At 41.6% G+C, this 9,613-nt stretch overlaps 1 protein-coding gene across 4 annotated transcripts in view; it reads right to left on the bottom strand.

The window, feature by feature from the left end:
- Positions 1-3,398: 3,398 nt before the first annotated feature.
- LOC138587334 (LIM domain only protein 7-like) overlaps positions 3,399-9,613 on the bottom strand; it is a 30,471-nt gene continuing 24,256 nt past the window's right edge. The window contains exons 20-29 of one of the 4 annotated variants that reach the window (XM_069657959.1): positions 7,860-7,885; positions 7,624-7,731; positions 7,423-7,512; positions 7,069-7,250; positions 6,525-6,577; positions 6,267-6,438; positions 5,982-6,170; positions 5,769-5,874; positions 4,211-4,313; positions 3,399-3,975 (exon numbers count right to left, since the gene is read on the bottom strand). In XM_069657959.1, the coding sequence (XP_069514060.1) occupies positions 3,953-3,975; positions 4,211-4,313; positions 5,769-5,874; positions 5,982-6,170; positions 6,267-6,438; positions 6,525-6,577; positions 7,069-7,250; positions 7,423-7,512; positions 7,624-7,731; positions 7,860-7,885 (1,052 nt within the window). In that variant the 3' untranslated portion in view covers positions 3,399-3,952. The other 3 variants (XM_069657960.1, XM_069657958.1, XM_069657962.1) reach the window with 3 other exon arrangements.

The raw sequence follows: 9,613 nt of genomic DNA, 5'->3' as shown, positions 1-9,613 counted from the left end.
ATCAAGAACATGCTAACAGCAGAACTGTCTACATGCCGATGTGTTTGTTAATGTGGTTTTACTTTCAGAAGAAGTTAAAGCTGCAGTGTGGACAAAGCGACACATCTGATCTCTTTGCTGATCATGTCTTGAACACATATAAGTGGTGTTTTCTGATAAACCATAGAATTAATACTCTTGCTAAAAGTCTCATTTGCTTTGATAGGTCAAAAAGAGTTAGCAGTAATAATTTCAGTCTGTTTTATAACAAGTTAAAACTCCACACACGTTTAAAGTTTGTTTTTCATTTGAGTCATGATTAACAAGATAAGTAAGGGTGTAAAAACAGAGTCCAGGTTTGCACCTCCCGTCTCTCTGTCCTCTCTGAGCTGTCTCTCTGCCTGTCTGTCCATCTGTTAGGGCTCTGGACAATGTTCCAGCAGCGATGTTACAGAGACAGGACACTCGCCAGATATCTGCGAGGCACAGACACGCCCACTGCTTCCCTCGCTGCTTCCTGTGCCGTCCAGATATAGACAGACGAATGTTGGGTCACAGTGCGCTGATAACACATGATTGACAGGTAGGCAGAGGGGGTTGGTGACACATTTGTAACTTTAAACTATTTCCTGTTTCTTTCCTGTTTGACACATTTAACAGTGTGTGTGTTTATGCAGGCTGTTTGTTGGAGTTTTGTTGCAGGCGCTCAAAGTGTTTCCTGTTTTGCTCAAAAGACCTTAAGAGAGAGTTTTTCTGCTGTAAAGCCAATAAGAGGAAGTTACTTTCTTTAAAATCTTAGATTCACAGTAATACTTAAGAAAAGAGACAAACATTTGCAAAGATAAACGAGATCAAAAGTGGATGAGTGTAACAGAGGATGGACCAGGACAGAGCCAGAGGTCAGGGAGCTGTAATGATAGAGAACCTCTCTGCTAACTTTACAGGAAACTCCCCTCAAAGTTTCCCAGTTTTAAAATAGTACCATAATTAAATACTTTAGGGAATCTTTAAATTTATTCCATGGAAAAAAATAATCTAATCTTTCAGTGGTTACATATACCCATAGAAGATTCTCTGACGAAGAGCAGAGTTCATGATTTTCCACTTGGCCGCTCTTACACAAGACAAATAGCCACAGTAGCTTTTTGGTAATGTTGCTTAAGACTGATCTCGGCTGTCATGTGCCTAACGGTTACTCATTCATATTTACACTTAAACAGATTTAAAACATGCATCTGTCTGGCAGCCCGTTTGCACATTCACAAACATACAGTATAAAGCAGCATTATTCAACAGCTGTCCACTTGTTCGTGGTCCAGATGATTTTCCATTAGGCCTCGCAGATTAAGTCCTACCACAGATTTAGCGCTTCAGTGCGGTTGGGACATCCATTATTATACGAAAGAGTAACTTAATGGATACATAGTGAGCAGGCTGAAACTGAAGCCATAGATGTATCCTTGATGCACTAAATATAGAAGGATTAAATCCCACAGTAGGAGTGGGAAAGTTAAACGATCACTGAGAGGACTGTGTGACATCATTGCTCTGTAAACATCCACTCTGTTGATCTGGTTAATCTTTCAACTCTCAAGCTAAATCTCATGTAACTAATGTCTCCACGTGTGTAGCCCGACCGTTCAGTTTGACCCCGTGCTATTTCCTGCTTACTTGACATAATGTGGTATTTAATATGGGTCAGGCTGAAGTCACAAGAATCATCCTCAACAGATGGAACATGTCAGAAGCTGAAATTTTCCTCGACGCGAGCCTTTTGGGAGCTGAACCCTCCCTTCCAAAAAAGAGCAAGTCATAGAGAAAACATTTCCATCCATCAGGCCAAGGGTGCAGGATGACCAGTGTTTAACATCGTAGCTCGACTCCGCAGGGAGTGCAGAGCTCCAAGAACCATCAAAATGATTCATGCAAAATAAAGCTACCATGTTTTCACTGCTAGAAAGGCCTAGATAACATCGGGATGCTTGTTGCAGCTTCCTGTCGTCACCTTTCAGCTTCATCGAGCAAAGAGAACTGTCAGATGGAAGTGCCAGTGAGGTCGGTTACAAAAGTAATTTGCATTGCCACACAACTTCCTTATAGGGATGAAAAGGCTTTCAATGCTGCCCTTGCCCTTGTGACGTATTAACACATGGGCTTTATTATTACAGTAGAACCAAACACAAAACAAAAGGTCGACCATATCTCAAAACTTTTCACTGGGCGTGAGGACATTTACAACTTTGTGTGGTTGACATCTGCAATAAAAGAGTGCTGCTTTCTTTTTTACCACACAGTCTGAATGGTTTGTGGTACTTCCTCTTTCAGAGGCCTGAGGACACAGTTCTTTCTCTTCCCGTTCGCTGCTTTAAACTTGCTTCACAAACTTCCTGTTTAAAAAAGGTCATTACACCCACATTACACAATGAATGCAAACTATTTATGTTTCTATTTATTGTGTTTTATTCAGTATTTTTTGTAGGCTACTTTAAAACGAGCCTACTAGTGATGAGCTTTGCAAATCAGCCAAGGCTATAAAAGCTGTGGTGTGTGGCATCAATTTACATGCTACATACTTTTCCCTGTAAAAACAAACATTTTATAAATGTAGTCTTTTATTGGGATTTTATTTATGCTCAGCTACAGTGTTAAAGAAACACATTTTTTCATCAGAAAAGACTTCCTGTTTACAAGCTGTTTGTGGGAACTGGTAAAAGATAAAACGCAGAGAGAAAACAATGTGAAGTGCCAACTGGCCTTTAAGTGTTTGACAAAATGACAAGCTCCTTTGTAGTGAGAGGAAGTCATAATGACTTGCAGTGAATGTCTCTGAGGTTTATAAGTAGATAAATCTTTCTGTTAGTAACTGTTCCCAACAACAGATTTCAAAGCAGTCAGACCTGGACAATGTTCATGAGAAATACCACATTAGTCAATGGGAGATGAAACGCTCTTTGTCTAACCAGACATACAGTGAACAAACATCACCACGGTAGAGTCTGATAAAAAAGGGAGAAGGAGTCCTCCTTAAATTCTTAGAAAATATACACAAGTTCAAGTATTTAAACAAAGAAGAGTTTACAAAGGAGCGAATAAGAGCAGCAGTGAGGACTCTGTGAGGACAGTGAGGATGTTCTTATATAACATGACAGATTGTAAGATTAACATGTTTAGTAAAATGTTCAGCCTCATATTGGCACACAACGCTAAGGAAGCCTGTATTCAAGTCATAAAATATGACAATAGAAGTTGTAAGTTACTCGAAACATTAAATCCGTCACAGCTCAAGTAATATGATCTGTAATAATTTTAACATATAATGTAGGAAGAACTGTCATTATTCTAATGACTGAAGTTTCCAATGATGAGGCCAATGATGCCACCATGTGGTACACAAATGAATAAACCCTTACAGAGACGTTTCTGTGCACTTTATTCAAATTACATTTCAGTTAAGATGATTTTCAGGTTAGAAATAAACACCTCATACAAACCGCTGATTAAGCCCAAAGTGCAATACGTGCGATTACAACAGACAGGAAGTGCTTCAGTACAGTAAGTTAAAGGTGCCTCCATACATGAGTTACATTACTGAGAAATATCTGATAAATTTAATGCACTATTAGGACATAACAAAGATAATGTGACAAACAGCAACACTAACATTAAAAGACCATCATTATTCCACCACCGATAATAAACATCATTACTTTATTTCATATATTAAACCAGAAAGGAAAGATCTAAGCACTATATAAACCATGTTTGAAATAACAGCCGTTAACTGTGGATCCACAGGTTGTCAACATTTTATATCACGTCATAGAGTTCACTATTTTGTCAGCAGTTAATGTAGGATAGAAAAGTCGTGGCTTGGCTGTGTGGATGATATTTCCCCCGTGTTCTCACAATTTATCCAACAGGATGTTCCACGGATTCAGCTGCCTACTCGGTAATCTCGTGTACAGTGTGTTGATCACATGGGGGAGGCCGCAGTGGCTAAAATAAATATAATCAAGATTTTTACTCGACAGGCAAACAGTTGCTAAGCTCAAACCAAGTACAAATGATTCTTAATTGGTTAATTGGTTATAATTGTAACCGTTATCACAATTGTATTGATTCAGAAAGAGTCCGTACAGAAAACCATAATCTGGGGGGGCTCGTGTCATGAGGTACAGAAACTATGATGTCTGATATGTTTCTTTGAGGGTCATTGTTTCAAGATACTCACACTTGAGTTGAAAATAGCAGGGCTCACAGTAGGGCTTCCTGTTTCGGACCCGAACCTGGACTCCTGTCTCAGTTCCTCCGAGATGTCGCAGGCAGCCCACGCACTGAGAGGAGGGAGAGGTGAGAAGAGACACCAGGATTATTCAAGACAAAGCTGATCTGCAACGTGGGCCTTTTGTGTCTGAAGCATCTCAGCAGATTGTGCGTAACCCCAGCACAGAACTAAGCTTTTGGTTTTTTTTGCATTAACACATAAAATCTATAAATATTCTATGAGTGTTATGTGCGTATGTAACGCATAAAGAGCAGAGAGCCGGAGCAGTGAATCAACCTTTGCATCTAGATGCTAATTAACCGCAGTCAACTAAATCAGGAAGGCCTCAGCCAGTGACATTTTCACAGAGAGCATCGAAAAAGTGAAGCAGGACAGCAGCAGGCGTGTTCACCTCAACCAATCACATGCAGGAAACTAGAGACTGGGAGAGAGACAGCAACCAAACCATGACACCACACGTGAGCACAGGACAGAAGCAACACACAGACCAGGAAATAGACAGTTTCCTAATGTGTGTAAGATGGTGAGAGATAGAAGCATAGAAAGGTGGCAGAGATGCTCCTGCTTACAGGTGCCTATAAAGCTCATATGATAGTGATAGTGCAGACTACAGATAAGACTCCTGCTGACCTGACTTAAAGGTACGGTCACAATAGTCTTCAGTGTAACAACATTTTCACATTTGAAATATGTCGTCATGTGAGTGAAAATACGACTTTTTCTCCAGCAAATTTAGCACAAATTATTAACAAATTCATAGTTAATTGAAAAAGGAAACCTGTTTCGACCAACCAACCGACCTCGACTGTCCGACCGAGCTACCGACCTCGACCAAGCGACTTCGACTGAGTGACTTTGACCGACTGACCTCAACTGACCAAGCGACTTAGACCAACGCTCAATACAATACGACCCAATTAAGAATGAAAGTGTGTGTGTGTGTGTGTGTGTGTGTGTGTGTGTTTGTGTGTGTGGGGGCAGTATTTCAGGCGTGTATACAAAGCCAATTCACAGACCTTTAAACCACTGACAGATGAACACAAACTAAATTATGTCTATTCAAGTCACTGTAATATCGTGATGATTTTACGAGGAGACCAGTAAATGCAATGAGAGCCGTTATCGTTCATAAACGAGTGAGAGTGAGGAAGACGCGAGTGAGTTGTTTCTTGGTCGTTACGAGTAAACCGGAAATGTCACTGAACGACTTGAACGAGTCTCATGAACTTATCTTGCAGCTCACTGAGATTTGAAGATATAACTGCCATCTCTAATGAGTGACATGTTGTGGTTTTTCGTGTTGCATTTCAAAAGATGGAATAAAACAATGTGATAGTGCACTGCTATAACAAGAACTTTCTACACTCACAGATAAAAGATCAACAAAGTTGACCTTTAACCTTTAAGACTTAGGAAGCGTGCACCAACACAGTAACCGCTTCAGACTGTAAGTAATTACTCACTGCTAGTATGACCGCACCTTAACCAGTTTGTGACCTCTCACCTGGAAACAGGCGAGGTGGAAGCAGAGACTAAGTGTCTCTATGACCATGGCTGCCCCACTACCCAGGAGACGCTCACACACACAGCAAGTCCTCCTGCCACTGATCCTGGGGCAGCACATGTTGACAGTGTGAGGGCAGAAGGTACAATAAGAAAATAACACACTCCAACATGCACAAGAGAAACAGGCCTCATGTACGCAGGAATGACCAACCTGCCATAATGAGAGGAGTCCATGGATGCATTTCTCTGGGATAGTATCGCTCCAGTGCTGTAGCGGGAGGAGGAGTTTCGACTTGGAGCGCAGTAACCTGCGGCAGCAGAGTGTGGACGAGGGTAACTGAATGTAGTGGATGAGAGGGGCGACTGGCGGCAAGTGTCCAGGTTGTCCAGAGACTCATACCTGCAGAGAAGACATCACCATTCAGAAAACAGTAGGAGTGTATAAAAGAAAAAGAGGAGGATGGTAGTAGAGCACTCTTAGTACAGATCCACCCACCTCTTCATTGGAACCCCAACATAGATCGGTTCCTTGTAAAAGCTGCTGCTGCGCTGACGTATCCAGCTGTTGTCGGTGAGGAGCTGAGTCCTTTTCTTCATCTCCTCCAGAATCTGCTTCCTCTCTTTCTCCACCTGAGACACTGATGGTCCAATGCTCTTCCTCTGATCACCTGGACCAATCAAAGAGAGGGAGGTTAGCCTAGTACATCCGTCAAACAGAGGGGGATTTTATTGTGGAGAGGGCAGACCGACTGACCTCTTGTCTGTTTGTGGGGGCCAGCTAATGCCGGGGTAGACAAGGACTTTGCCCTATAGGAAGAAAAAAAATGTTTTTTAGGGTCTGCACCAAACTGTTTGCATTCTGAGGGGTAAACAGAGTCATAAATAACACAATACAAACAATATTCTGACTTCTCTAAGACCTTTGTGCACAGAGCTAAATGTTAATAGCTTTTGTATTGTAACTACTTGAGGCCCCAGTCACACTGAGCGAGAAACTGAGCTCTTCTTGCTCTGACCTGTGTGCAGGCGACAGCTGAGCGAAGCCACAGGAGTCCTCAGCCCTGAGGAGCGGCAGGAACAGCATGAAGGCGCAGCAAAGCAGCAGAAAGCACAGCAGGTTCAGCAACAGCAGCATTTTTAAAAAGGATCACAAATTGAAACAAGAAGTCATGTTAAATAAATGCTAAATAGCATTGCTGTCAATGATTGCACCACATGCAACACTTTTACACTCAGCAAAGATGGAGAAGAGCTGACGATGTTGGTGACATTAACAACAGGAGAAAAGGTGTATTTACCAGGCTCGTTCATTGATCTTGTCGTTCTGCCCTCCTTGTGCATTACTGAAAGACTTTGATCCTGCTTCGTGTCTGTCAGGGCTGCGCTCCTCTTCTCTTATTTTGTTTGTCAGTCTGTTCACATGGAGCTGGGCGCTGACAGGGCTCTTACCACCATTGGTCATCTCGGAAGCAAAAGTGTTCTGCTTTGAATACATTAAAATAAAAGAAAGACATTTTGTTGATGTAAAGTAAAGCGCTGAAATTAATTACAGGCTTCGGACTGTCATATGTTTCCAGTGGGATACCTATGACTGTAGGAAAAGGAAAAGAAAACAGAAAAATGAAGCTGCTCCAATGACCACACAACATTACCCCTGTCTTCCTGCACGAGTCTCCCATCGCATCTTGCTGTGCCCTCTGCCACTCTGCCTCCAGCCTCTCCTGATCCCGCTGGTACTGCTCCTAAAAACCACAAACACACACATACATGTTCCTTTAAATTAAGATGAAGATTAAGAAGTATGAGACTCCTTTAATGCTCTGCAGTTTTGTGGTGAAGAAAAGAGTCTTCACCTGTAGGAGGCGCTCCTGTTCTTCCTGCCACTTCTCCTGCCGCCTTCGATCCTCCTCACGGTCCCACGACCAGCTGGAGGAGGAGGGGCTGAGGGATGGCACCTGGAGCTGGTGATGCAAAAGAAAAAAGAGGATCACAGCGAAGTACACAAACTTTTGTCACACACAGAAAACGTATGTTTGAACACGCATGCAGACATGCTTTGATCGAGTGTTGCTGATGATGGGGAACTTACATCAGATATCGCAGATTCTGAACCTCCTGAGGGAGAAATGGACATGTCAGCACAGGACACCAGAGAGTGGTTTGTAAAGTAGGATCATGGTGGGTGTAAAGCTCACACAGATGTCACACAAAGGCTGGGGACACATTAGAAGACTGAGAATCTAAAACATTATAAAAAACACTTTATCACATAACTGACGATTATTTTTTAGTATTATGTATTTTGTGTTTTTACGTGAGTCTTTGCTTGCTGTTTTTCCTACAAACCCCTGATACATCTTTTGCAGCATCTAGCTACCTAAGACGAAAACTTTGGCTCTTGTTATTGGCAGAAACAGTAGACATGAACTGTACATATTCAATTCTCTGCAGATCTGGAGCTTAGCAGCCTGCTTTATAGCAGTGAAAAAGACTTACAGCATGTAGAAAGTACACATTACAAGTGGCAACAATGTAAACTGAAGACCAAGACCAGATCTACTGGACCGGCTCAAACATTGATTGTATATGAACAGATCTTATGTAATTACTACATGATATATCCAATACAATATTATGCTGTTTCACATTCTAAGACGTATATATAATGTTACAATGTTGGATGTCCAGACTAAACGTTGGTGAAGTTTCAAATCTGTAGGTGAAAGTATGTTGGAGTAATCCCCAGGCTTCTCAGCTCAGTCTGCGGGCTACTGTGAACGCCGGGTTTCACACAGTTTTTTTCTACACGCTGCACTTTGTGACATCACAAACCTTGGGCTTGTAGAGGCGGGGTTTCTTAAAGGGACAGAGGGACAAGGTTTTCAGGCAGAGGCTGTATGAGGGCCTGCACAGAGCACCAGTGTAAGAGTGTTTTTTTTTTACTGTAAATTATGCTAAGCTACTCCACAGGTAGGGCGCCATATGAAGCTTGAAATTAGCATAATACCCCCTTTAATGGTTAAGCCAAAAAAAAGTCAAGTGGATTACACGTCTGTTAGTAGATGAGAGCTTTTATATTGAATTTGTAGACCTGATGTCAGAGTCGGAAAGTCTGAATGTAAATCAGCACACTCATCTGCTAATGTGTCCCCAGCCTGAAGAAACTGCACACAAATACTGAAAAACAAAGTTGAGCAAAAGGTAAAAAAAATCTGCTTTGTTAATTTGGTGATGAATCTCCACAGCAACTGATTTCAGACTTTAGCATATAGCTCAAAGTGCAGCTGAAAAAAGAAGCCACCACACACAGTGTAAACATTTACCACACAAGTACACCCATGAGCTGAATCCTGCAGAGCCTGAAGAGAGGAGCCATTGTAGCGGGACACACATCAGATTCATTAACAACCACGAAACAGAGCAGCATCACAAATCGGTCATTGTGCGAAAGAGGGAGAAAGCTACCAATTAAAAAATGACAAACGCCCAACACATTTGGTAGAAAAGCACACATTTGTACGTTACAGACATGATGAGTGCTGTCAGCTCTGTGGTCGAAAAAATGTGCCGTGACAAGCATCGTTTTTTGAGTCTGCTGAAACACTATTTGCTATTCGATGGAGAAATATAGTGAACAAACATGGATTTATAGAAATGCTACATAAATAAACAATACTATTACTTGTTATTGCTAAGGCTGTTTGATTAAAAACACAGTGAAGTACTAGACTAGCTAACTTGCATCTCCTGATTCCTTATTTTTTAGCAGCCACTTCTTAAATCCTAAAAAATAAGGGTACTAAAGAGGTCTATTTTTTTATGCATATTATGAATATCCAACAA

This window comes from Semicossyphus pulcher, unplaced genomic scaffold, assembly GCF_022749685.1.
Source record: "Semicossyphus pulcher isolate SPU_LCO1_2020_fin unplaced genomic scaffold, fSemPul1.0.p SCAF_1, whole genome shotgun sequence".
NCBI classification, from domain to species: Eukaryota; Metazoa; Chordata; class Actinopteri; order Labriformes; family Labridae; genus Semicossyphus; species Semicossyphus pulcher.
This window is presented reverse-complemented; position numbering and strand designations above follow the sequence as displayed.